At 36.9% G+C, this 26,462-nt stretch overlaps 4 protein-coding genes across 6 annotated transcripts; 2 read left to right on the top strand and 2 right to left on the bottom strand.

The window, feature by feature from the left end:
* The first annotated feature begins 3,880 nt into the window (after window positions 1–3,880).
* LOC110930250 (beta-amyrin synthase 1-like) lies at window positions 3,881–9,410 on the top strand. The gene is made up of 14 exons (XM_022173528.2): window positions 3,881–3,991; window positions 4,079–4,276; window positions 5,136–5,220; window positions 5,287–5,453; window positions 5,637–5,825; window positions 6,653–6,766; window positions 6,862–6,981; window positions 7,051–7,173; window positions 7,293–7,391; window positions 7,870–7,926; window positions 8,008–8,054; window positions 8,128–8,271; window positions 8,766–9,105; window positions 9,197–9,410. Exons 1-14 carry the CDS (start codon window positions 3,896–3,898, stop codon window positions 9,317–9,319), a joined length of 1,902 nt encoding a protein of 633 aa, XP_022029220.1. The 5' UTR covers window positions 3,881–3,895; the 3' UTR covers window positions 9,320–9,410.
* A 437-nt stretch (window positions 9,411–9,847) lies between these two features.
* On the bottom strand, window positions 9,848–11,968 carry LOC110930248 (phosphatidylinositol-glycan biosynthesis class X protein). Of its 3 annotated transcripts, none has more exons than XM_035987636.1 (6): window positions 11,812–11,968; window positions 11,669–11,719; window positions 11,002–11,119; window positions 10,559–10,757; window positions 10,307–10,473; window positions 9,848–10,231 (listed from the first exon to the last, which is right to left on the bottom strand). In XM_035987636.1, exons 3-6 carry the CDS (start codon window positions 11,110–11,112, stop codon window positions 9,938–9,940), a joined length of 771 nt encoding a protein of 256 aa, XP_035843529.1. In that variant the 5' UTR covers window positions 11,113–11,119; window positions 11,669–11,719; window positions 11,812–11,968; the 3' UTR covers window positions 9,848–9,937. The 3 variants fall into 3 exon arrangements, with proteins under 3 accessions (XP_035843529.1, XP_022029218.1, XP_022029217.1); XM_022173526.2 differs by having other exon boundaries at window positions 9,848–10,250; window positions 10,559–10,874; window positions 11,812–11,967; XM_022173525.2 differs by having other exon boundaries at window positions 10,559–10,874; window positions 11,812–11,967.
* Window positions 11,969–13,235: 1,267 nt separating this feature from the next.
* LOC110930252 (uncharacterized membrane protein At4g09580) lies at window positions 13,236–16,396 on the bottom strand. The gene is made up of 4 exons (XM_022173529.2): window positions 15,974–16,396; window positions 14,584–14,854; window positions 14,271–14,441; window positions 13,236–13,653 (listed from the first exon to the last, which is right to left on the bottom strand). Exons 1-4 carry the CDS (start codon window positions 16,231–16,233, stop codon window positions 13,525–13,527), a joined length of 831 nt encoding a protein of 276 aa, XP_022029221.1. The 5' UTR covers window positions 16,234–16,396; the 3' UTR covers window positions 13,236–13,524.
* A 6,901-nt stretch (window positions 16,397–23,297) lies between these two features.
* Window positions 23,298–24,975, top strand: LOC110930253 (inositol-tetrakisphosphate 1-kinase 1). Its single transcript, XM_022173530.2, has one exon. The coding sequence runs from the start codon at window positions 23,526–23,528 to the stop codon at window positions 24,594–24,596; it is 1,071 nt and encodes a 356-aa protein (XP_022029222.1). The 5' UTR covers window positions 23,298–23,525; the 3' UTR covers window positions 24,597–24,975.
* Window positions 24,976–26,462: the final 1,487 nt, after the last annotated feature.

Below are 26,462 nucleotides of genomic sequence, written 5' to 3'. Positions count from 1 at the left end.
GATGTAGCTCCTCTTTTATCACCCTAATACCGAAAATAAACGACCCGGGAAGTTTAAATGACTTTCGGCCTATCAACCTCATCGGTTGTATAAGCAAAGTCATATCAAAGGTACTAGCGAACCGTCTCAAAAAGGTAATTGGGTCAATCATCTCGGAAGAACAATCGGCATATCTCTCGGATAGGAACATACTTGACGGGCCCCTCATCACCAATGAAATTATTTCCTGGGTTAAGCGTTCAAAAAACCAAGCTTTTTTATTCAAGATTGACTTCGAAAAGGCCTTTGACACAATCAACTGGAACTTCATCGACTCGGTACTTCAACAAATGAACTTTCCCAATGCGTGGAGGCTCTGGATTCATAATATTTTAGCCTCATCTCGTTCTTCTGTTTTGGTCAATGGCTCCCCTACGGAGGAATTCCAATGCTTTCGAGGAGTTAGGCAAGGGGATCCACTATCGCCCTTCATCTTCATCCTTGCCATGGAGGCTCTTTCCAGCTTTTTGATCAGTGCAACTTCGGCGGGTATTCTCAAGGGGGTATCTCTTCCGAACAACGGTCCAAAGGTCTCACACATTATCTTTGCGGATGATGTAATGCTTTTGGGGGCGTGGGAGGAAGAAAATGTCCTAAACATTAGGCGGCTTATGCGATGTTTTTTTCTAGTCTCCGGACTAAAAATCAACCTTCACAAGTCTTGCCTTTACGGTGTAGGTATCACACCGGAGGAGTGCAACCACATGTCATCTCTACTCGGGTGTAACTCTGGTTCTTTGCCCTTCATGTATCTCGGCCTAACGGTCGGTGGGAACATGAACCGGTACAATAATTGGGCTCCGGTCATCAAATCTTTTGAAGCTAGATTATCTTTGTGGAAGGCCAAACGCTCTCCATTGGAGGAAGAACAACACTCATAAAATCGGTACTTGATTCTCTCCCAGTATATTACTTTTCGCTTTATCAAGCACCTCGGGCGGTGATCAACAAGTTGGAAATGATAAGAAGAAAATTCTTATGGGGGGATACAGATGCAAGTAGTAGAATGCATTGGGTCCGTTGGGACCATGTGACAAAACCGGTAAAGTATGGGGGTCTTGGCTTGGGCTCGTTAGATAATATGAATAGCAGTCTTATGGCGAAATGGGCATGGAGGTACAAAACAGAAACAAATAGACTGTGGAGATTGGTCATCAATTGTCTTCATTTCAATAAAAAACACGGCAACTTCCTTCCATCCAAAAAAGGGCTCTCGGGAGTATGGAACAACATAATAAAAAAAGAATCAGTTCTTCAGGATAAAGATATTCACATCAGCCACCATATCAAATGCAAAGCGGGGAACGGTGTCGACATTCAGTTCTGGACCGATGTCTGGGTTACCGAAACTCCACTGAAGACTAAATTTCCGTCATTGTATTCGCTGGAAAAATTCAAAGGTTGTTATGTCCGAGATAGAGTTCTATGTACGGATAATAACAACGTAATCACAACGACATGGTGCTGGTACCGGGAGCCTTCTTCGCAGCAGGAAACAGAGGAACTCGCTGAACTTACAAACATGATCTCACAATTAACGCTAACCGACTCGAGAGACAGATGGGTATGGGCGTCGGACCCTTCAGGGAACTCCTCGGTGAAATCTGTTAAAGAACTACTAAATAGAGATCTACAGCATTCAGAAGCCAAGACATTTGAATGGAACGCTTGGATCCCCCGCAAGGTAAATATCTTTGGATGGAGACTGAACTTGGATCGACTTCCTACACGAGTCGCTCTAGCAAGAAGAAATATCATCATGGCATCTACATCTTGTCCTCTCTGCGGTGATTATGAAGAAACAGTTGACCATATCTTCTCATCGTGTTTGGTCAGCGCTGTAGTATGGCAAATGGTGTCGGGATGGCTAAAAATCCCACCCGTATTTGCTTTCACGGCTGCAGACCTGCTCCAAGCCCACCATCACGTTACCGGGCCAGCTGCGAGAAGAAAATTGATTCACGCCATCATCCTAACCGGCTGCTGGAATATCTGGAAACTACGCAACGATGTAATCTTCAACAATAAACGGGTGGACATCTCCGCACTCTTGATCGAAATCAAAACCATAAGCTTCCTATGGATAAAAAATAGAGCAAAAATGCATTCCTTAGATTGGTCGGATTGGGGTAGCTTCAATGTATTGTAATGCTTTAGTTTCCTCCTTGTTTCTTTCTAGCTTCTTGCTAGTGCGTTTCTAATAAAATTAGCCGTTCAAAAAAAAAAAAAGGTGTAAAATAGGTGGAGGTCATGGGTTCAATCCCCATGACATGCAAGTTTAGCCATTCAAAAAAAAAAAAACTATAACATTCAATATAAATAAAAGCTATCTTAAATGAGTGAATTATGAAAGATGAAGAGTCATGTTTAATGCATCCATTGTATAAAAAAAAAGACACTTAACTTAATAAGTCACATGCGTAATGAAACCAACGTATAAGCAAACGAATGCATGATGAAACCACCACATAAGAGACCAATACATAATAATGAATTAATGAAACCAATACATAATCAAAACAATACATTGTGAAACCATATAATCAAACCATTACATAATCAAACCACATAATGAAGCCAACACATAATCAAACCAACACATCAAGACTTACCAATGCATAAAGAACCCAACACATAATGAGACAAATGAGACCAACACGTAGCAGAAGAGGTGGACCAAACCTCTGCAGTCTGCAAGAAGAAGATTGTTTGTTTTTTAACTTCTGCAAGCTGCTAAAATAATCAAACAAGTTAAAGTAACAACATAATAGGCATGACAAACAATTTAACATAACAACATGATAGGCATGACAAACAATTTATCACAAGAATCTTTCAAATACAATATGCAAATAATGATCTTGCGTATTTATAAAACTATAAAACTGAAAATGGAACCATGTGACAAACAACTTATCACAAGCATCTTTGGTATGAACGAAAATCATGAACAACAAGTAAATGGAAACAAGAAAATCCATAACAACAAGAAAATCATGAAATGTGGAAAATGGAAACATGAAAATCCATAACAACAATAAATGGAAACAAGAAAATCCATAACAACTGAAAATGGAAAAAATAAAATATGATGTACATACCATAAGCAAGAGTCGCCGGCGGAAAGGAGGGAGGAGGCGGCGGCGGTGAGGAGGGAGGAACCAGCGGTGGGGAGGAAGGAGGATGTGGCGGCGGATGGGGTGGAGGAGAAGGAGAAGAAGGTGTGCTAGGGTTTGTGCGATTTTGTAGTATCAGGCTAAAATGAAAGACAAGAAGAGGTGAGAAGAGTTTTTCCCACATCTGCACCAAAAAGAGGACGCGCAAAGGTTTGTAAGTGAAAGATCTTCGAGAAAACAAACAGTCTTCAGACCCAAACGTCTACGCGACACAGATATAAGAGGCCATGAAGCACTAATCAGAAAAAACAAACAGCCCTGTAATCAAACGAATACATAATCAAACCAACACATTAAACAAGCAGAAAGAAAAGGGAGGTAGGGGCTTTATACTCGCCAAACAATATGAGATTCGCCTATTGTGGTGGTGCAATGTTTGGCGGAATCGTTGTTGGAGAGAGCAGTGCGCTAATTTGGGGAAAGTGGAAAAAGCCATACAGAACGTCTGTTTTAAGATTACTGACGGAAACTGTCTAACATTATTATTGCCTGTTGTTTGCTCTAAATTGGCCACCAATCAGTAATGCGCAAATGTGTTGTTTGATTGGTTTTGTTATACAAAGTTATGTTTAGCAATAACATGTCATTTTCTTTTTTAAACATGTTGATATAGTCTTGGTGAGTACTGATCACGGATTATTGTGAGGTCAACAAAATTCTTACATTCGACATATTAAAAAATGCAGGTAATGTGCTTATATATTACAGGGCACCTTAATAGTGTTTTCCCAGCAGAATACCGAAAAGAAATTCTTCGGTATTTATACTGTCATCAGGTACGTAGATATATATATACTGTTATATATAATTAAAATATGTAGTTTTTAACCGACAGTTAACAAACGCTCCTGTGGAATGAACAGAATGAAGACGGTGGGTGGGGATTTTACATAGAGGGTCATAGCACAATGTTCGGCACCACCCTCAGTTACATTTGTATGCGTCTTTTAGGAGAGGGGCCTGATGGTGGTCTAAACGGTGCATGCAGCAAAGCCCGCAAATGGATTCTTGATCATGGCACTGCTACATCCATTCCATCATGGGGCAAAACTTGGCTTTCTGTAAGACATTTTTTTTAATCCTGTTTACTACATTACATGGTTTGATAATAAAATAAAAGCAAAAAAGGGTTGACAGGATTGGTGTAGTGAATTTTTGTAAACCTTGATTATATAAACCAAGATAACAATTATCACAATGGTTGATAAAGATCTCAAAGATGTCAGGGCCGGCCCGTTAGGCTTACCAATCTAGGCACGGGCCTAGGGCCACCAAAAATCAAGGGCCTCTAATTTTTAGTAAAGTTTTATATATAGTATATGTATCAGATCCAAATAAAAGCAAAACTAAACCATATTTTTTAATAAAGTTGCACAGATAAAAATTGTTTAGGAAAAAAAGCCCACATTCAAGACCCAGATTCGAAATTAAACCACAGACATAACTACAGTCTATAGCAACCATCGACCACTCGACCTCATACAAATTCAGCGAATTGGCGCCTAAAATCCCTAAAATTGAGCCGCAGTCATCGTTCCCACTTCCCATCGCAACCTACTCTTTCAATTTTCTAGGTTATCGGCTATAACTAACGGTAATCACTCATGGCGTCAGGTCCGCCGGGTTTGGAGGAGAATTTATGGGCAAAATTAGGGCTAATTACTAAACGTAGGTTAACTTTAGCGGCTAATTTTTCTATTAATCTTTGTATATTATGCAAAAGGACCTCCACTTCGTAGTCCGCTTGGGGTCTACAAAAATGTTGGAACGGCCCTAACGAGCGTAAAGAAGAAAAACCACAACTTACCAAGGATGACCGAACCACCAACACGTTTGGCCCAAACCCATTTGCAACCAGTAAAATGTTTTTACTTTGTTCGTTTTATAAACCAAACATACCAACACATGGTTCTTTTTTAGATACTTGGTGTATGTGAATGGGCTGGAAGCAACCCAATGCCCCCCGAATTCTGGATCCTTCCTTCTTTCCTACCTATGCATCCGGGTTAGTTCACTAGTACCAAACGTAATAAAATAACATGTTTACATATAAACCTATATCTAAATGCAGCAAAAATGTGGTGCTACTGTCGGTTGGTATACATGCCAATGTCATACCTATACGGTAAAAGACTTGTGGGTCCTATTACTCCATTGATTCTGCAACTTAGAGAAGAACTTTACGCACAACCCTACAATGAAATCAACTGGAGAAGCGTAAGGCATTTGTGTGCAAAGGTAAGCTTTTAGTATTTATAACCTTTTTAAGGCCCGTCCACTAGTCCAAGGACTGTAAGTGTAATTCCTAAAAACTTGGGACCAAAACCGTAATACAGGATCATCTGTGTAATTAACTCTACATTTGACTTTCATAACAATTATCTTCGGGAGATAATTTGCGTACGTAACTTACGATTTCAGGAAGATTTATATTATCCACATCCTTTACTACAAGATTTAATCTGGGACAGTCTCTATTTTTTAACTGAGCCTTTGTTGAATCGCTGGCCGTTTAACAAATTGCGCGAGAAAGCACTCCAAACAACAATGAAACATATCCATTATGAAGATGAAAACAGCAGATATATCACAATCGGTTGTGTGCCAAAGGTACATGATATAATTAAAATATACTTAAATTATCTTGAACCCATGGTTGCAAAAGTCGCTAGGCGCTCCCTAGTCGGTCGACCGGGGAGTTGAGAGTACTCGGTCTACGCGGAGAGTACTCGGGGAGTACTCGGACATGTTAAATTATAAAGAAATTACTTTTTGGAGATTAAATATATGTCAAATAACACAAATTTACTAATATTTATAACAAAATACGTGAAAATGATATTCATTCTTTAATTTGATAGGCATAGACATTATGTTATATTATTATTTAAGTCAAACTAGGCCCGGGTTGACCTACTAGATCCAAATCTGGCCGAGGTTGACCGCGTTTGACCGACTCCGAGTAATTAGGTGGAGTCAAAGAAAGTCCCCTCGGCAGCCTGCCTTGTAGCGACTACTCGGGGAGTACTCGGCCTTGGAAACCTTGTTTTACAACCATGCTTGAACCTATGCAGTTAATGCGGTAAAATATCGGATATCGGTCAAGGACCCATATTTGAGATATAGGTTATCTCGGTGAGATATCGGTGGGATATCGGTAATTTTAATATAATGCAAAATGTACATATATAGCAATTTAACAATAATAATTCATTGATATATCGGTTATATCGGTCAAATATCGGTGATATATCGGTTATGTCGGTCAAATATCGGTGAGATATCGGTTATATAGGTCAAATATCGGTCAATATCACAGATAATATCGGTACCGATATTCTGACCGATATTTTACTAGGGGACCGATATAACCGATATCTCACCGATATTAACTGCATAGTCTTGAACTTACTCATGGTTTTACATTTGATGTTCAGGCACTGTGCATGCTTGCATGTTGGGTCGAGGATCCGAATGGTGTTTGTTTCAAAAAGCATCTGGCTCGGGTCCCGGATTATCTCTGGGTTGCTGAAGATGGAATGAAAATGCAGGTCCCTTGTCATACAAAAAACACTATAAAAACATGATTTTTCATATAAATTTAAACGTATTTCAATAAGTATTTTGATTGTTAACCATTCTACAGAGTTTTGGCAGTCAAGCGTGGGATGCGGCTTTTGCAGTTCAAGCTCTATTGGCTACTGGTCTTACCGATGAAATTGGCTCTACTTTGATGAAAGGACATGAATTCATTAAAGCTTCACAGGTCTTATCTGTAACACTAAGACATTTTTACTGGATTAATCCTGATTATTTAATAAATACTTTTGTGTAGGTTAAAGACAATCCCTCTGGTGACTTTAAAAGCATGCACAGACATATTTCTAAAGGATCATGGACCTTTTCAGATCAAGATCAAGGATGGCAACTTTCAGACGGTACTGCTGAAGGGTTAAAGGTATATGATATGATATGATATTCATACAATTTCTTTAAAATTCAACATCACAAAATCCAAAAAGGCATCTGCTTATGATCTACATACTGTCTATCTGTATTCTATATTTCTATCCCTAGTGTTGCCTCCTATTTTCAACTATGCCACCGGAAATCGCCGGTGAGAAAATGAAACATGAGCAACTGTATGATGCTGTCAACATAATACTTTCCTTGCAGGTCAGTGTACATTATAATTTGAAATGAAGAGAATTTATATTAAAAAAAGAGTTAAATGCCATTTTAGTCCCTGTGGTTTGGGCCATTTTGCCAGTTAGTCCAAAGGTTTCATTTTTCGCCTGTGGGTCCAAAAAGGTTTCATCGTTGCCATTTTAGTCCACTGGGTTAACTTCATCCATTATTTCTGTTAACGAGAAGAGCAATTTGGTGATTTTATAAGGCCAAATTGCCCTTCTAGTTAACAGAATTACATATAAAATGACCGAATTGCCCTTCTCGTTAATAGAAAAAATGGATGAAGTTAACCTACAGGACTAAAATGGCAACGATGAAACCTTTTTGGACCCACAGGAGAAAAATGAAACCTTTGGACTAAACTGGCTAAATGGCCCAAACCACAGGGACTAAAATGGCATTTGACTCTTAAAAAAATATCCTTCTGCTTAATAAGTTTTATTTTACTGCGGTGATAATGTAGAGCAAACATGGTGGAATACCCGCGTGGGAACCAGCAGGATCATCAGACTGGCTGGAGGTATATATCTAAGTCGTAAAAATATATTGTTATTATGATGCACAATTTGATATATATTCTAAACTTTTTTTCTTATTATAGATTCTCAATCCTACAGAATTTTTTGTTGACATCGTCATTGAGTATGAGTAAGACTTTAATATAATTTACCATTTCCACAAAAAATATCGGTTACACTTCTCACAAAAAATCGCTGTCTAGGTATGTTGAGTGCACATCCTCAGCAATGCAGGCCCTAGTTTTGTTTAAAAGGTTATACCCCATGCATAGGAGAAAAGAGATAGAAAACTGTCTTACAGGTGCAAATGCATACCTAGAGAAGATACAGATGCAAGATGGTTCATGGTTTGTTTCGGTTTTTTTTTTTTTTTTTTTTTGAGTTAAATGCCATTTTAGTCCCTGTGGTTTGGGCCATTTTGCCAGTTTAGTCCAAAGGTTTCATTTTTAACCTGTGGGTCCAAAAAGGTTTCACTGTTGTCATTTTAGTCCACTGGGTTAACTTCATCCATTTTTTCTGTTAACGAGAAGGCCAATTCGGTCATTTTATATGGCTGAATTGCCCTTTTAGTTAACAGAATTACATACAAAATGACCAAATTGGCCTTCTCGTTAACATAAAAAATGGATGAGTTAACCCAGTGGACTAAAATGGCAACTGTGAAACCTTTTTGGACCCACAGGTTAAAAATGAAACCTTTGGACTAAACTGGCAAAATGGCCCAAACCACAGGGACTAAAATGGCATTTAACTCTTTTTTTTTTACATAAAATAGAGCTCTGAAACAGTTGGAACCAGTTTTTCTTGTTATTCTGTTAAAATGAGAAGCTGTGGTAATTAGGTATGGAAATTGGGGTATTTGTTTTACATACGGCACCTGGTTTGCCCTTGGAGGACTAGCAGCAGCTGGAAAGACATACGGAAATTGTCCAGCAGTTCGTAAAGGCGTCAAATTTCTGTTGGAATCACAGCTGGAGGATGGTGGGTGGGGAGAAAGCTACAAATCCTGCACAGAAAAGACATATATACCCTTGGAAGGTGGGTCGAATCTGGTGCACACGGCATGGGCAATGATGGGACTGATTCATGCTCGACAGATGGAGAGAGATGCAACACCCCTACACAAAGCAGCCAAATTGTTGATCAACTCTCAGTTGGAAAACGGTGATTTCCCGCAACAGGTAATTAGATCATAAAAGGTCAATTAATCAAATTTAAATAAATAAATTGCATGTAGTGGTAAATTATATGATGATGAAATACCTAATGCAGGAACAAGCTGGAGTGTTCAAGGAGAACTGCTTGCTACACTATGCACTCTACAGAAATATATTCCCATTGTGGGCCCTAGCTGATTATCGCAAGCATGTGCTGCCACAACTCAAAGGGATCTAGAACACTCAAGCCAGTGATCATTTTTTTTTTAAATGCCATTTTCGTACCTGAGGTTTGGCCATTTTTGCGACTTTCGTCCAAATGTTTGTTTTTCCGCATCTAAGTCCAAAAGGTTTGAAATCTTGTCATTTTCATCTATCTCGTTAGCACCCCTCCATTTTTCTTCGTTAAGTCGGGGGTATTTTCATCTTATCTTTTTTGTTAACTTAAAGTCAGGGGACTTAACTTTTTTAGTAAGGTTACTGCCCTTTAAGTTAACAAAAAGACAGAACTACCCCTAACTTAACAAAGAAAAAAGGATGGAGCAAACGAGCCAGATGAAAATGGCAAGATTTCAAACATTTTGGACTCAGATGTGGAAAAACAGACCTTTGGACGAAAGTCGCAAAACTGGCTAAACATCAGGGATGAAAATGGCATTTTACTCTTTAAGGTATGTAATGGTCCATAACTCAAAATAAATAAATAAAAAGTCGTTCCAAATAGTATGGTGTTGCTGTGTGCTTGCAGTGATCAAACACATATAAATAGTGGCAAAAGATATTTGTAGAATAAAAGGTTCAAAAGAACGATATAATCTTCTACATAAGTACTGAACAAACATAAACCTTAAACATACTAAGATTGTTTTGTACCGTTGTAGACGGAAACTTCTGAATAAAAGATACATGCCATGAAAACTGATAAAGCACCTACAACTGCTGCAATAAAAGTAAGCACAGACACGATTTTTGTGTGTTTCACAATTCCTGAAGGTACTTCCCAAACAATAGCATGTGGACTCGTTCTAACACCCTCATCGGTTGATGAAAATATACAGCTTTGGTTAAGTGTGTCCCCTTCATCAACGCAATGTACGAACAAGTCGGGAGACTCAAATTCGACTCTTGTGTAACCGTGTTTCCCCAATGGCTGCAGAAATAAAAAATAACTGAATCAAACACATAGTATAACTAAAAGAACAACTGATGCGCATCATTCGCATACCGCATAACGTGCATGCAACGGAATCTCAATCTTTAGTTCCCAGCTGTTCTTGTTTCCAGACAAAGAATTAGGGCTCAGATCCACGTGAACCTCAACAACGGATCGATTTGCCCGCACGGTAGGCAACTCTAAATCTGTGTCCCCAAACGCAGAAGCACCACTAAACACTGCAAGAATAAACGAAAACAAAATAACTCAAAAATCATGACGTAACCATGTTGTTTAAATTGCTTCAAAGGTATGAACGTTTACCACCACGTCCTGTAAGATGTTCTAGCTCAAACGGGTCAGCAAATACTCCAGAAGGCAGTCTCTCAATAACTATGGCCTCACAGGAGAGTGAGGATATAACTTCTGGCTGGATTTCAATTTTAACGGATGAAGTTAAACGCCGGTGAGAACCTTCGCCGATTAACTGCCGCTGCATAACCGACAGTTTTGGCATGAAATTCTGTTTGCCACAGAAGACATGAGAAAGCTCACTGGATATGAAATCTTGGAAAGCGCGGTCTATTAAGGTTTCGTGTTTCTGAAAGTATGCTTCTGTGATATATTTATGCCTCCTAAACTGCAGAGGTAAAAAAAATCTTATAATAACTAAATATGAACAAGGAAGTAACGAACAATGAGACGGATAACACTTGGAGCAATTTACTTGTTAGAAGAATGTATATGAAAGAAAACAGACTTTATACCAGCTCAGAGAACGATGCAGGGGCGTGTTTGCAATAGGTAATTCCAGCAAGCAATGTCAGCATGATACCCAATCTTAGGTGAAGCAGGACTCGGAAGCCTTGATATTCCATGATAAAACTGGAGAGAAGAAAAAACAAGATTCTGAAATGAACGTCGAATTAAAGGGATGGTGTTAATGAAGGATGCTGAGTTGGCATGGTGATAAAGTTGATGGTGTGGTTCAAACTTCTAACTGCAGACTTAACAGTTCACTGTCTTATTGGAGGTCATCTTTACATAACGGAACCATCTTTATTTTCTTATTCTAAATAAATCTACATTAATTCCGTACTCGGGAAGCCTCATTTGGTCATAAATTTCAACTGTATCTATAGTTTTTTGCTTCATATTCTTTCAAGAAAATGTCCTAATTTTGCCAACCTCACTTTCCAATCACAAACAATCCGATTCGGTATCCCTAATGAGTGTGCAAGGCTATGTAAGGTACACAGAAAGTAACTAAAGATTGATCTTTTCTTAAAAATAAACGATCTATATAATGTTACACTGCAACTTCAATAGCGAGTAGTGAACAGGCATTTTATCGAACACCTTGTGTGCATCCCCAACAAATTAACAATTGATCTGTTGGGTGTAAATAAAAAAGGGGAATTTGATCAAGTTTACCTGCAGATTGGTTACGTTGATTTCTGGTACAGAAAAGAATGTTGTTTAAACCTGAAACAAGAAACATCTTTCATTGGTTTCTTGATAAAGAATAGCGGCAAATAGAAGCAAAAAAGAAACGGTCCGAAACGGAATTAACCAACCATCTGACTATATGTAGGAGTGTGATGAAGGTGTAGAAAGAAGATTGGATCCTCGCCTGCTTTGCAAGTGTTTGAATTCTTAACTAGGTTAAGGTTAATTAACAGACTTGATACTATTGATAAAAATAAATTAAAAAAGCAAAATAGATTTTAATAGTTTTTTTTTTCTTTAAAAAAAATCAATACTGGCAAGATGACCAATGACATTTATAACTTTCATTTTTGCGCTGTCGGTAGCAATTTGTGTACTCCTAATGAATTTGACCGAAATTTATCCCAATTAGAATGCTATAATTTGGTTTTAAACGACCAAAATTTTTATGTTATTACTTTATTAGCTTAGGAAGTTACTTCTTCGTTAGAGTGGCTTCGCAACAAAAGTGAAAGTTAAGAACGTGATTTGTCGCATTGTGTAAACGGCATGAGCTCTCATAACAATAGAATCAACATCAACTCATACAATGAATGGTATCCTCTATGTATAGTTAAAAGAGGGAGAGGATCGGTGAACTACTAATATGTAACTAACTCATAATCTCCGTACATATATACTAATATAGTAATATGCCCCCTCAAGCTGAACGGGAAGAGTCCACATGAAGCTTGGACGGAAGACTGTCAAAGCATGAAGATGACAAGCCTTTGGTCAGTAAATCCACAAGCTGAAGAGCAGTCGGTACATATCGAACGTAGAAAGTATGTACTAAACCCATATCTCAAATAAAATGCAAGTCAATGAATTATTATCAGCTAATGGGCCGTAGTTTTTATTATTAAAATCCAATATGTCAAATTAAATCTTGAAAAACTAAATTGAGAGCCCTGGATGGTGGGTGTGATCCTGATAGTATTCAACTGATAAGATTATCATTCTAGTCACACTAGTTTTCGTAGCAAAACTTCTAAAATATTAACAACATATTCAAAAAATTGTGAACTGATAGCTAAAACTTTCATGAATGTTTTAACATAACCAAAGAATGACATAACAATTCATATTTATGCTTCAATATAGAAAAGTATACATCTTTAGACCAGGGGCCGACTTAGAATATTAATAGGGGTAGCACAGGCTACCCCTCAACCCCATCTCCGTAGTGTAAAAATACCTCTTAACTCCATTTTTGTAGTGTAAAAATACCCCTCAACCCCATCTCCGTAGTGTAAAAATACCTCTTAACTCCATTTTTGTAGTGTAAAAATACCCCTCAACCCCATCTCCGTAGTGTAAAAATACCTCTTAACTCCATTTTTGTAGTGTAAAAATACCCCTCAACCCCATCTCCGTAGTGTAAAAATACCTCTTAACTCCATTTTTGTAGTGTAAAAATACCCCTCAACTCCGTTTCTGTTAGATAAAGGATACCCCTGATCCTAGAAAAAAAAATTAGGATACTCCTAACTTTTTAGGCTAGTTCCGCCACTGCTTTAAACACCGAAAACTTTCATAAAACAGAATCCATCTTTTACATATATTTCTTTACAGTGATAAATTAATTTTTCAACTAAACTGCATGTAGCAATTTTACTGTATTGCCCTTGTACAGAAGAGAGCAAGTTGTAAACAATAATGCAGGTCCTTTTTCCCTCAACAGCATCTGCAGCACGAACCACCGAATCCCAACTGGGAACCCGGGGTTGTTATTGAGGGTAGACTTGTATTGTAAAGATTTTAAATCTCAAGAGGGGTTGATTGAATCGTGATAAACTACACTATGATGGCATCTTCTTGCTTATAAGTGTAGGGGTAACTGATGCAAGCCCAATGAGAAACAAGGTTCCTATTGAGGTGATGTCGTATAGATCTCCAATTGACTCTAGTTCTCCGAGAGTTATTCCAGCCTGTCGAATTATATATAAATAAGCATGAAACCACATAAATATCAAAAGTGGTGATAACCCTTTAGTTTATTGTATAGCTTCATTAGCTTGTTTAGGAGATTCAAATTAAAATAAGAGTTAAATGTCATTTTAGTCCCTGTGGTTTGGGCCATTTTGCCAGTTTAGTCCAAAGGTTTCATTTTTCCCCTGTGGGTCCAAAAAGGTTTTACCGTTGCCATTTTAGTCCACTGGTTTAACTTTATCTATTATTTCCGTTAACGAGAAGAGCAATTTGGTCATTTTAAATGGCCGAATTGCCCTTCTGGTTAACAGAGTTACATATAAAATGCCCGAATTGTCCTTCTCGTTAATAGAAAAAATGGATGAAGTTAACCCAGTGGACTAAAATGGCAACGGTGAAACCTTTTTGGACCCACAGGCAAAAAATAAAACCTTTGGACTAAACTGGCAAAATGGCCCAAACCACCAGGACTAAAATGGCATTTAACTCTTAAAATAAAGTCTTTCAAATTATGTTATTAGAGGGACCAATAATCAGTATTCTAAAAGCACATCCAAACACCCTTAAGTGTCGATGATATAAAATAGAAGAATGAAAGAAAACTTAAGAATAATACCTTGACGGTTACATAAGCAGCTGGAATGAGCCCGATGCAAGTGGCCAGCAAGAATGTATGATATGGCACATTTACTATCGGCGAAGCAACATTAATGAACATATTAGGTAGGGTCGGGGTCAACCTTAAAAAAAGCATGTAATTCAACAACCCTTCTCGCCTTTTAGCCACCTATGTAAACAAAACAAAATTCATCACTTCATCAAATAAAGCTAGAAGCTTTCGACATTCCAGAGATGGATACATATAAGGTAGCAAAATGATCGGGTCAAACAGGTTGAGTAAATGTCAAAATGGGGCATTTGAGCCTCACCTGGTCTTGGAAGAAAACCAATTTATCGGGCCACAGAGACGAGATAAGGGGGCGTCCAATCAACTTAGATAAAAAGTAGCAGGAAGATGCACCAGCAGTAGCGGCAAAGACGACAAGAGTTACACCTCGCAATACCCCAAAAAGGGACCCAGCAAGCAGTGACATGAAAACAGTTCCCGGGATCATAAAAGTTTGCATAAATATGTAGACGGTGCAATATCCCACTAAGACTTGGATAGTGTAGTCACTTGTATATCTCTCGAGATTATCTCTACAGAAAATTAATGTTTTCAGAACCACGTGTACAAAAAACTGAAAAAGAAACACATTGACACAAAGGTTAAACACAAAGACGTAACTTGGCTCGTTCCTTTCTGATATGTGCACTAAAAAAACTCAAATTCTTGAATTCCAACCAAATATGTTATCTAAGTGAACCACAATAGATAACAAGACTACATTTATGGTAAATCAGCTACATTTACATATGTCTTGATAACAGAAAATCAGAATCGTAAACGATCTTTTGTATACCCTTTAATTTGAGTATAGTAAAAAAAAAAAAAGCCAAGCTAACTTCGGCTGCAAATGACTATTTCACTTCATGCATATACCAAAAAAAAAAATTGCAAGATTAAATATGTATTACATGACAAAAAGAAACATATTTTCATTAGTTGTTCCAATTTCAAAAACTAACACTAACAATCAACACAAAAAGACCTTTTTAAGCCATCATATATAGAAAAATTGCCATAAGAAACTATAATAATTCAAATGGCAGACTCTTTAAAGGAAAGCAATCTAAGGCTACAGAGTGTGGTATAAAGCCCCTAGGGGCTTTATCACGCCACCTCAGCGCCACGTCACACAGGGGGCTTTAAAGCCCCTTTCTTTAACTTGCAGGGTGTGGTTTAAAGCCCCCCCTTTAAGCTATAGCGCCCCCCTCTAACCAATCTCAGCCTTCATCCCCTCAATTCTGCTCGTTAACACAATGGCGAGGACATGATGGCGCCCCCCTTTAATTCCGGCGGTATGGTCGATGGCGCCCCAGGGGCACCATGGTGGCTGAGGTGGCGGGGTGGCGTTAAGCCACACCCACCGGCCTAAGGATATTGTTTCCTACATACATTAATTACAAAAGCTTTTGCCCATTATTGAAGGCTAATGTTGTTCTTGCTTGTGTGTTTTTCACTTTTTCTCATAAGAAATTTCTCCCATTATTATATAGATTTAAATTTCAACTACCCCATACAAGATCAAATAAACAATTTAAAATCCCATCCAAAAAAAAAAAATCAAAAATCAAAACTTGTAACACATAACAGATCCACTTTCTTAAACTTAAACATACATAAATAATAAAACTTAAAACAAAATCAATTAATACCTAAGAATATGAAGATCTTCAAGTGTTCTGGGAAGCTTAAGAAAACTGTAATCAGAATCCGGCAAAGTGAGATAAACTCCGAGGAGACCTAAGGCGAAAGTTAACACAACCCCAGATGCACCTGCAATCTCCCAACATGTTAACGGAAACTTTGATGAAAGTGACGATGAATTCACCTGTTTATTTCCATTATACTCATGGGTTCTCATTGAAGAAGAAGAAGATGAAGATGATACTGTTTCAAATGGGTCTTGTGCCATTTAATTGAAATGTATGTTGTTCGAGTGAATACGTTTCTGTTTGGATCAGCTTGTTGTTTCTGTTGATCACAATATGGTGATGATGAGTTGGGTGTCAGGTGAGATTGTTATTGAGTTTGGGAATAATGGGTGCAATTGCAAATTATTAGGGTTTGAAATATGTATTTTATGAGTATTTTTTAAGAATCAAGTAATGTGATGATATGTTTGTTATGAGTTATTGAGTTATGACAATAATGTAGAATTATTTAAATAATTGTATGTGATGATTGTATTAATCTAATTAAACTTTCATAATTGATCTCAGCATAAACCTTTTTATTAAAATTAAGAGATTTAAAATAAAATAGCATCGTAGTATCATCTCACTCGGTTTCAATATCGTAAATAGCATGTAAAATAGATTTTACGTTATTTTTCTTGGAGTCTTTAAAAATCGGTAAGATTGCTACCAAATCTCTAATCCATAGTTGCAATCTACTTACTATAGACTATTGGTATAACTGTAGGGGTGAGCAGAAAACTAAAATAACCGAACCGTAACCGAAAAATCCGGACCGAAAAAACCGAACCGAAACAAAAACCGACAGTTCGGTTTTCGGATTTTTAATAACCGAAAATTTCGGTTCGGTTTTCGGATAATCATTTTCAATAACCGAAAATAACCGAACCGAACCGATAAGTTTTAATAGTATACCAAATCTATATATTTTTATGTTTAAGTTGTTTAAGTGTTTACCAATGCTACAAATAATTATTAATTTTATTCTTGTTTGTTAAATATTTATAATAAGAACATTACCATGTTTATTTATCAATAAAATTATCCATTGTTTACAAGAACTAACAACGTTTAATATAAAAATTAAATGGTTTTCAAAGTATTATAAAAGAAAACGGTTTAACAAAAACTTTGGATAAACATTAAAATAGATTAGAAGATTAGGTTTATGTGAATAATATTAATTTAAAAGACTAGATATATTAACTTAAATGTAAACATTTAAGAAAGATTCTTAAACTATGAATTATACTTTTAGGTTTTGAATCTTACATTATTTGTTTCAAAAACCAAAAAAACCGAAAAACCGAATCGTTGCTAAAACCGAAATAACCGAAACCGAAAAAACCGAAACCGAACGGTTTTTAAAAACCAAAAACCGAATCGAGCCGTGCACACCCCTAGGTATAAGTGATGATGTATGGTGTATCATTTTAAAATTTGATTTAGTATTTTCTTGTATGGTGTAATTAGTATTATTATATTATATAAGCATTACTAGGTTAGAACCCTGTGTATTATACGGGTTGAATAAAATAAATATATCTGATAATAAAGATTAAAATATTATAAAACAGATTTTGTGATAACGTATTATTGACTTTTTAACTAAAATTTTAAAATTGAATAATAGAATCTGAAAGAGAATAAAATAAGAGAGGAAATAAATGTTCGGCTCACTAAATTATAAATATGACGCAAAATGACAACACTAATAGTAATTGTAATAATAAAAGTGTTTTATGTACTTTGGTAGATAATTTGTAGGAATACATTTATCACACGTCATGATAGCCAAGGGCGTAGCATAGTAGGGGGGAGGGGGCGGTCGACTACCCGAGGTTTCGTATAGTAGTGGAGAGTATGTAGTTCTCGTATAGAAATTTTTTGGTATATACGTTTTCGACCCCAGGTTTTATAAAATCTTTTGGGTATATACGTTTTCGACCATCCGGTCGTAAATCTTAAGCTTCGCCACTGGCTAGGTTATAAGCCGATTATATTTTTTGTAGTTTCAAATTTGTGTAACATTCTGATTATAAAACCACATAATAATAATAACAATAACAATAATAAAGGACTCCATTGTATGGATTAAAATATTTTATGTTATATAAAGTGTACTCGGTATTAAAAATCCAAAACAATAATATATAAGCGAGACTTGAAATAATTGAAGAAGTTGTCAATGGTTCACATACCCATAATGGAAGATTTAAAAATTTTAATGGATTAAATTATCTTTAAATCATTAGGTAATAAACAACCATGAATTATTCAAATATTGAACAAAAGATATTATCACACTTAAATAATATTTATAAAAAACTCAAATTTTGATAACCTCGTTGATTGACACGTGTCCTCAAAGACGTTTCTTTTATTATATGTATAGATTTTATTTGTCTTTATGGAGATTGATAGGAAATTTTGATAATGTTGATTAAGATCCAAAACAATTTTATAATTTCTAAAGGAGTTAATTACATAGTTAGTCCTTGTGGTTTGCATAAAGTAACATACTTAGGTACTAATAGTTTAAAATCACATTCTAGGGTATTAACTTATCATTTTGTAACGTTTGGAGGTATTAACGTTATTTGTAGGTTTAAAATCACATTTTATTAGTACCTAAGTATGTTATTTTGTGCAAACCACAGGGACTAACTATGTTAATACCCTAGAAGTTAATAACTCCAAACGTTACAAAATAAAAAGTTAATACCGTAGAAGGTGATTTAAACTATTAGTACCTAAGTATGTTACTTTGTGCAAACCACATGGACTAACTATGTAATTAACTCTTTCTAAAGTTCACAACTTCGGACAATTTGATAATTTTTTTATTTTCTCAAAAACTACAATCAAGCATTTTAATATTTTGATTACGATCCAAAACAATTCAATTGGTAATTAGGATTCACTTTTACCAAATATTATTGTTCAAAAAACTATATATATAAAATAATAATAATCACTTTTACTCAGTTTCATGAAAATAGATTCACTCAATTTACATGCACCACCTACCAATTTTCATGCAACGCCTCTTAACACTAACAAAGTAACCACTATGTGTTTTTGACTATTTTTTTTTTAAATCACAATTAACCTCCTTAATACTTCGGTTATCATCCAAAACATCGACTCTTAACACTAACAAAGTAACACTTATGTGTTTTTGACTAATTTTTTTTAAAATCACAATTAACCTCCTTAATACTTCGGTTATCATCCAAAACGATTTCATTGATGATTACCACTTTGACCGAATATATATTTTTTTTGAACGACCAACAAATACTCTAAATGGGGCTACCCGCGAAATTCGCCTCATCGGAATACGCTCGCCTCTGAACCGGGGAAAACCCTCACCTAGGGCCGAAGCCCGTGAACACTCGCTTGAAGGCACAACGGTGCGGTGAGGTACCCGCTTAGTTCAAGGATGAAACTAGCGATCTCCACCTATTCGTCTAGTCTCTCATCATCACTAGGTGTCACAGAAAATAACCAGGAGGGTAGGAATCGAACTTGGGTTCCATAGAACACCAAGTCTCTTCCTTACGACTCCACCACCACCTCATTGACACTTTGACTGAATATTATTTTCCAAAATACTATTTATATTAAAATCCACTTTTACTCAATTTTGTGAAATTTAATTCACTCAATTACGCAATATTATAATTTGCAACATTTTTAGACATAGGGATGTTGTAACTTATACTTTGAGAGTTTTTCAAAAAAATATGATTTTTTACTTTTAATCCATAACTATTTGATTCTTTACTTTTAGCCCAGAACTATTTGATTTTTTTACTTTTAACCACAAAACTTTTCATCTTTGCCTTTAACCCAAAACTATTTGATTTTTTTTTACTTTTAACCGCAAAACTTTTCATCTTTTGCAATTTAACCTCACAACGTTTTTACTTTCAACTTTGATCCTCTATACTTTTCATTTTTCGCTAAATTTTGTTTTACATTCTGTTCTAAATTTTGCGAGTTAACACGGCGCAACGTTCATACGTGGTTAAACGTTTCTACGTCGTATATTTTTTCCCGTTTGACAGGTTCATCGTAACGCGTGGGTCCTAAATCGACTTAGTTATTCTTTTATATGTTTTACGTTTCGGTTTAATTTCTTCACATTAACACGCCGCAACTTCAGTGTTGGTGGTCGCTAACAGTAGTGTGGCATTGGTGTTCACTCCGCCGCAACACGGGGTGCTTAATACTAGTTTAAAATATTTCATACATCATTAATCAACAGTTGCAACTCTATGTTTTTATCCATTTCCTCAAAACTCCCGATCAACCATTTTCTTCGTCCAAAACAATTTCATTGGTGATTACGATTCACATTGAACAAATATTTTATAAAATCTACTTTTACTTAATTTCATAAATATAGTTTCACTCAGTTTTAATACATCACCTACCAAATGTGCGTTTTTACCCATTTCAAATGCGATTCAAACCAAACCGTTTGTGGTCAAAAGCCATTAAAATGAACACTTTTTCAATTTTGTTCAAAGCACTTTAATCATTTGCTAATGTGAGGTTAACCCACTTGGTAGAGGTATTTGCTTCTCAGATAAAGATTCCAAGTTCAAACCTAAACAAAGAAAATGTTTTTGAATTATTAAGAGTAAACTTCCGTTTTGCTCCCTGTGGTTTGGTCACTTTAACGGTTTTGCCCCAAACCTTTAAAAATAGCCATTTTACTCCTTGATGTTTTGATTTTGTCTCCAGTTTGCTCCCCGGCTGTAACTCAGTTAAAACGGTCAGTTAAAAGTAAGGGTATTTCAGTAATTTTACTTGCAATCAGTAGGGTATTTTAGTAATTTTACACATAAGCATTTAATTATTTATTTTAACATTAAAAAAATAAAAGTTTAACTATTTATTTATTATGTCATATATGTACATGTATATAGAGATATTCATCAAGCTTGAGTTATTGTCTCTCTCACCACCAACACCGGCTGCCTCCACCAACCTCCACCACCCACCACCTCACCACTATCAGCCACCACCCAATATTACTGCTTCCCCACCACCCGATATCATCACCATAAGCCACCGCCTCAACACCACTTGACATCTCCACAATCAGTTACCGCCTCACCCACCACCCAACATCATCACCGTAAGCCACCACCTCACCAACACCCGACATCACCACCATCAACCGCCACCACACCTTCCATCTGTCACCGCCTCTCCAGCAGCCACCACACATCACCGACATTTTTCTCCCGATCTATTTTTTCCAGATCTGGTTATCAGATGCTGCATCTTCACCGGATCTAAACATCGCGATCTATTTTTTCCAGATCCGAAAACGTATGAGCCCCTCATTTCCTTTTACTTTTTCTTGTTTTTAGCAATATCTGCAAGCAGATCTGAAATGGGTAAAACCGAGAATGGTTTAGAACTCGAAGAACCTACACCGGAAATGGTTTAAGCAGTGAGGATGGTGATGGCAGAATGGTGGTGGCAGAATGGTGCTTGTGGACGGTTAGAACTAAGAAGAAGGAGATGTTCTGGTGAATGGTGATGGTAGATTGGTATAGGTATAATTGTATATGTTAATAAAATTATTATATAATTAAAATTTCATGTTTATAATATCAGTAAAATACAAACAAATTTAAAGAATTAATAAAATTGAATACCTATATATAAAATTACCGAAATACCCCTACTTTTAACTTAAAGTTTTAACTGAGTTAGAGCCGGGGAGCAAACTGGCGACAAAATCGAAACATCAAGGAGTAAAATGGCTATTTTTAAAGGTTTGGGGCAAAACCGTTAAAGTGACCAAACCACAGGGAGCAGAACGGAAGTTTACTCAATTATTAATGTAAAGTAAAATAGCATTAACATTTGTGGTTAAAAAAAACTTTAATCCTAGGGTTTAAACTTGATTTAACGATGGCAGTAAGCCCAATTCATTCATTAAGCCCAATATAAATGATTAAATAAATTTAATATATAGCATATAGAAAGTGAAAACAAATTGATGCGGTATGGACTATTTCACATTTTTAAATCGAACCGTGGACACTTGTAATTTTGTCTAAATCCTGATTTAGAACCGAACTCGCACTTATGGGTGTAACCAAGTGACCGTGTCAAACCCAAGGATGAGTACTCGAGCTCGACTCAAAAAAAAAAAAAAAAAAAATTAAAGATCAAGCTGGACTCGTTTCAAAGCCTACTTTTCAAAACCAAGATAAGATTGTTACATGACCCTTTAGATATAGATCAACTCGAACTCGTTTATTGTAAAGCTTACATGAGCTCAAGCTCGACTTAAGGTCCACATTATTTTGGTACATGTCAACCAAAGACTGGGCATTTAAACTCAATAAGGCAACGGCATTAAAAGACCAAAATAACTCATATAAGATTATCACACACATTATATAGTTACGAGACATGTAGACCTGCAATGCCGGCAACAATACTCATAATAAAGAGCATTAAATGCACTCCAAGCTCAACTCCCTTTGAGGTATCTGAGTTTGTATTCTTTGAGAGAACAAGGCCTTCAATTCTTCTCAACAACCTACTCATTTAAGCACTTATTGCATGCACCTTTTTCTTTCTTGACAAACAGGATGTTGAGTCTACTAGATTTCAAGAACCAGGGATGGAGCAGGGGCATAACACATAACCTAAGGCTACGTTGTTGATGGAGGATGGGCCTTCATGTCAGTGTCATGTAGGATGAGTGTAAGAATAGTACAAAGAGGATGGGTTTCAGGAAATGAGTGATGGGCCTAAAATATATATGTATATGTTGTATGTATATGTGTCTGTGAGAAGAAGATGCACAATTTTTTATCTTTTACCTCCCGTCCTCGTCGTCCCACCCCTGACGTTCACGACGATGACGAGCCACCCGAAATGATGTTTAGAGGCATCGCCGGGCTTGTACGACCCTTGGCCTAATATTTTGAAACCATTTGGTTTCGGTCGTATGTATGCAATCCGGTCTGTGATGATGGGTCCCATTCCTAAACGATAATTTTGTGACGACCACAACCTTCTAATGACCCTTGCTACGTGGCACAATCTCATCTCTCAATCCAGCAATCCAACGGCTACCACACCGTGTTCCTTCTTTTGGCAAATTATTATTTTTTAGTTCATTCTGACACTTGCTAGTGCGGCGGAATCCGTATATTTTTTGAGAGAATATGCCACGTGGACTGCCCATCCTCTTAACCCTAGTTAATCACCACCCGAGTTAACCCACCTTACTTACTTAAACCCTATATATACTATACATACACTCCCTTCACCCAACCACAGTCTCGTTAACTCCGAAGAATCTCACCGGCGTTTCTATTATCATTTCATATGTTTTTTTCATAGGCTCTTTTTCATATTCAAATCCTGTAACCTATCCCTGTTCTTCTGAACCCCTCTGTTGTTATCGTTGTTTCTATTGCGTTCATGTAATCAAATAATAAATTTGAACACAGAAACTATTGAGATGACGACGAAGCGATTCAGTATCGGTTACGCGTTGCTACTGAAGAAACAGAAGAGTTTTATCCAAGATTCTCTGGTGAATTTAGCGAAATCACGGGGTATCGATCTCGTTAAAATCGACACCGAGAAGCCGTTAGTGGATCAAGGCCCATTCGATTGCGTGCTCCACAAGTTATACGGTGAAGAATGGAGAAAACAGCTTCAAGATTACTTAATTCTCAACCCTAACGCGATTGTAGTCGATTTTCCGGAAGCAATCGAACGGTTACACAATCGGATTTCGATGCTGGATGTAGTATCAGAAATTGAAGAATTGGATAATGATTTGAGAGACGGTGAAACGGCGTCGTTTGGGATACCGAAGCAGGTTGTGGTATACGAGCCGGAGAAGTTGAGTATTAATGAAACGGCGTCGTTTGGTGAGGGTTTGAACTTGAAGTTTCCGGTGATTGCGAAACCGTTGGTGGCTGACGGTAGTGCGAAATCGCATAAGATGTTGTTGGTATTTAGTAATGAGGGTTTCGAGAAGCTGAAAAGCCCTACTGTTGTGCAGGAGTTTGTGAATCATGGTGGGGTGATTTTTAAGGTGTATGTGGTTGGGAAGTATGTCAAATGTGTGAAGCGGAAGTCGTTGCCGGATATCGATGAGGAGAAGTTAGATTGTTTGGGTGGTTCGTTGTCGTTTTCGCAGGTGTCGAATTTGACTTCGGATGAGAGGAATGATGATAGGTATTATAAGATGTTGGATTTGGAGGACGCGGCAATGCCGCCGATGAGTTTGATTGTTAATATTGCGCGCGGGTTGCGAAAGGCGATGAAGCTGCATTTGTTTAACTTTGATGTTATTCGGGACACCAAGGTTGGGAATCGGTACCTTGTTATTGATATTAACTACTTTCCAGGGTATGCTAAGATGCCCGGGTATGAATCTGTGATGACGGATTTCTTTTGGGATGTTTTGAACAAGAAAGAAGCGAGATTGTTCAACTGCGAAAAAGAGGTAATGAAGTTGGTGGATAGCAACGGTGAATGTGGTGAGGATACAGAGTCTCATAATGTTTCTTCTGCTTAGAGGAAAGGCGGATATGAAGGGGTACCCGAAGGGGTGTGGTAATGCGTGTGGAGGTCGAAGACGGAGGTCGGTTTTGATAAACTGAAAGCAGGTTCTGGATAGTTGGTCAAAGGGAGCTGTTGCTGTGGGCATTTGGTTTTAGATAGTTGTTAGTACAGGGTTATGAATAGGACTCTTTACTTTCACTTTCGACGCCCTGTGACGTTTGCATTGGAGACAGGTAATTTTAAATTTCTCCTAAAGTTTGTAGGAAGGTTAAGTTTCTCTTTACAGGGCATGTTAGGGAACTTTTATATCATTCGCTACTTTACATCGACTGCTTGGCAGCTTGATCAATGAATTTTTGCCTTTTGATGATGATAAATTGGTGTTTCTATTATATTGTAGAGTGCTTGTTCTATTCATTTATTATATGAAAAATCAGGGGCATATGACTAAGTTTATTTGCAAGAATAATTAGTGGTTTAACCCAAATGTACATGAGTTAATGGTATTAGTTTGTAGTGATTTGATGCAGTAAAATACATGATCGTGTCTTTGATGATTTTGAGTAACGTTTGCTGTCATGTGATATCTCAGACGCAAATGACCTCTAAGAATGGTTTGTTCATGAATCTTATGTTGCAGTGTGCTTTGTTATGCCATGAGTATGTGCATAGATACTTGTCAAATGTTAGTCATTGTTTTCGTGTTATTTCTGCACCGCGGTGCATAGGATAGATGATTTTAGGCTCTTTGACAGCCACATTAACAAATAAAAAATTTAAGCCAAATCAGCTGAGAACACATTTCCACATATAGTTAGAAGTTAATTTTCTGAAGCCGTTAGAAGTTAATTTTCGGAAGCCGTAAAGTCAAAACTTGTTGACTTTCAAACTAGCGGAAAATTTTAAGACATATATACATCTGCACACTTGTTTTATATTCCATGTTAAAAAATCAATGATCCAAATTATACCAATAACATAGTTTAAACATAATTATAAGTTTCAAGGGGTATAGCCAATGATCCATTGCTTGTTAAAATCAGTGGCGGACCCAGAAATTATTTGCTGGGGGTGCGGATGAGTGGTTCAAGCATATTTTCAGGGGGTGCGGTCAGGGTTTTTGCCTAAAAGATACACTAAATTTTTTTTTCAAGGGGTGCGCCCGCCCACCCTGGGCCTAACCTAGGTCCGCCCTTGGTTAAAATACAAAGGATATGTTTGGCATTGAGCTTTTAGGAGCTTTTAGGAGTTTCTAGCTTTAAGCTTTTAAGAAAAAACCCTTACTCAATAAAAAACCTTGTTTGGTTGAAGGAGCTTGAAGCTTTTATTTGAATGCTCCTACTAGTAGCGTTTAGAATGAGCTACAAGCGTTTAGGGAAAAAAATGACTATTTTAACCTCTAAAGATAATGAACTTTTTAATGCACAAACTTTTTAAATTTTTAGTAATGTCCATTTTGGTCATTTTATTAAAAGCTCCAGCTACTGTCAAACACCAAATATATCTAAAAAGCTACAGCTACCAGCTTCCAGCCCTAGCTAGCATCTTCCAGCCACCAGCTACTTTTGCCAAACATACCCAAAGTAGACTTAAAACAAGCAATGATATAGTCTTCTAATCCTTTACTGTGACACAATATCCTTATGAATAAATTCTTTTATAAAAAATCTATCCCCAATGCCTCATAGGTCATAGAGAAATTTATTGAAATCACACAGTTAGTGGCAAGATTCACACAAAGTCACAACCATATTCTTTTACATACCCAAAAACTGCTAATATAATCATTTACATTTTCTAACCTGACATTTGTGTGTGTGATTTTCTAAGTTATAACTGCTGTCCACACGGTTTTATAAATAAATATACCGTTTTACAC

The sequence above is a fragment of the Helianthus annuus genome, chromosome 3 (genome assembly GCF_002127325.2).
Source record: "Helianthus annuus cultivar XRQ/B chromosome 3, HanXRQr2.0-SUNRISE, whole genome shotgun sequence".
Lineage (NCBI taxonomy): Eukaryota > Viridiplantae > Streptophyta > Magnoliopsida > Asterales > Asteraceae > Helianthus > Helianthus annuus.
The sequence above is the reverse complement of the archived record's forward strand: the minus strand, read 5'-3'. Positions and strand labels throughout refer to the sequence as shown.

What these genes read in the sequence shown, in the direction of transcription:
- LOC110930253 (XM_022173530.2), top strand. Translation starts at nt 23,526, where the DNA reads ATGACGACGAAGCGATTCAGTATCGGTTACGCGTTGCTACTGAAGAAA.
- LOC110930252 (XM_022173529.2), bottom strand. Translation starts at nt 16,233, where the DNA reads ATGGCACAAGACCCATTTGAAACAGTATCATCTTCATCTTCTTCTTCT. An exon ending in TGGTTTTCTTCCAAGACCAG is followed by an intron (nt 14,442 to 14,583) that starts GTGAGGCTCAAA and finishes TTGTTTACATAG; the next exon opens with GTGGCTAAAAGGCGAGAAGG. An exon ending in CTGCTTATGTAACCGTCAAG is followed by an intron (nt 13,654 to 14,270) that starts GTATTATTCTTA and finishes ATAATTCGACAG; the next exon opens with GCTGGAATAACTCTCGGAGA.
- LOC110930250 (XM_022173528.2), top strand. Translation starts at nt 3,896, where the DNA reads ATGCAGGTAATGTGCTTATATATTACAGGGCACCTTAATAGTGTTTTC. An exon ending in CAATCGGTTGTGTGCCAAAG is followed by an intron (nt 5,826 to 6,652) that starts GTACATGATATA and finishes TTTGATGTTCAG; the next exon opens with GCACTGTGCATGCTTGCATG. An exon ending in ACGGTGATTTCCCGCAACAG is followed by an intron (nt 9,106 to 9,196) that starts GTAATTAGATCA and finishes TACCTAATGCAG; the next exon opens with GAACAAGCTGGAGTGTTCAA.
- LOC110930248 (XM_022173525.2), bottom strand. Translation starts at nt 11,112, where the DNA reads ATGGAATATCAAGGCTTCCGAGTCCTGCTTCACCTAAGATTGGGTATC. An exon ending in ACATCTTACAGGACGTGGTG is followed by an intron (nt 10,474 to 10,558) that starts GTAAACGTTCAT and finishes TTATTCTTGCAG; the next exon opens with TGTTTAGTGGTGCTTCTGCG. An exon ending in CGTTGCATGCACGTTATGCG is followed by an intron (nt 10,232 to 10,306) that starts GTATGCGAATGA and finishes TTATTTCTGCAG; the next exon opens with CCATTGGGGAAACACGGTTA.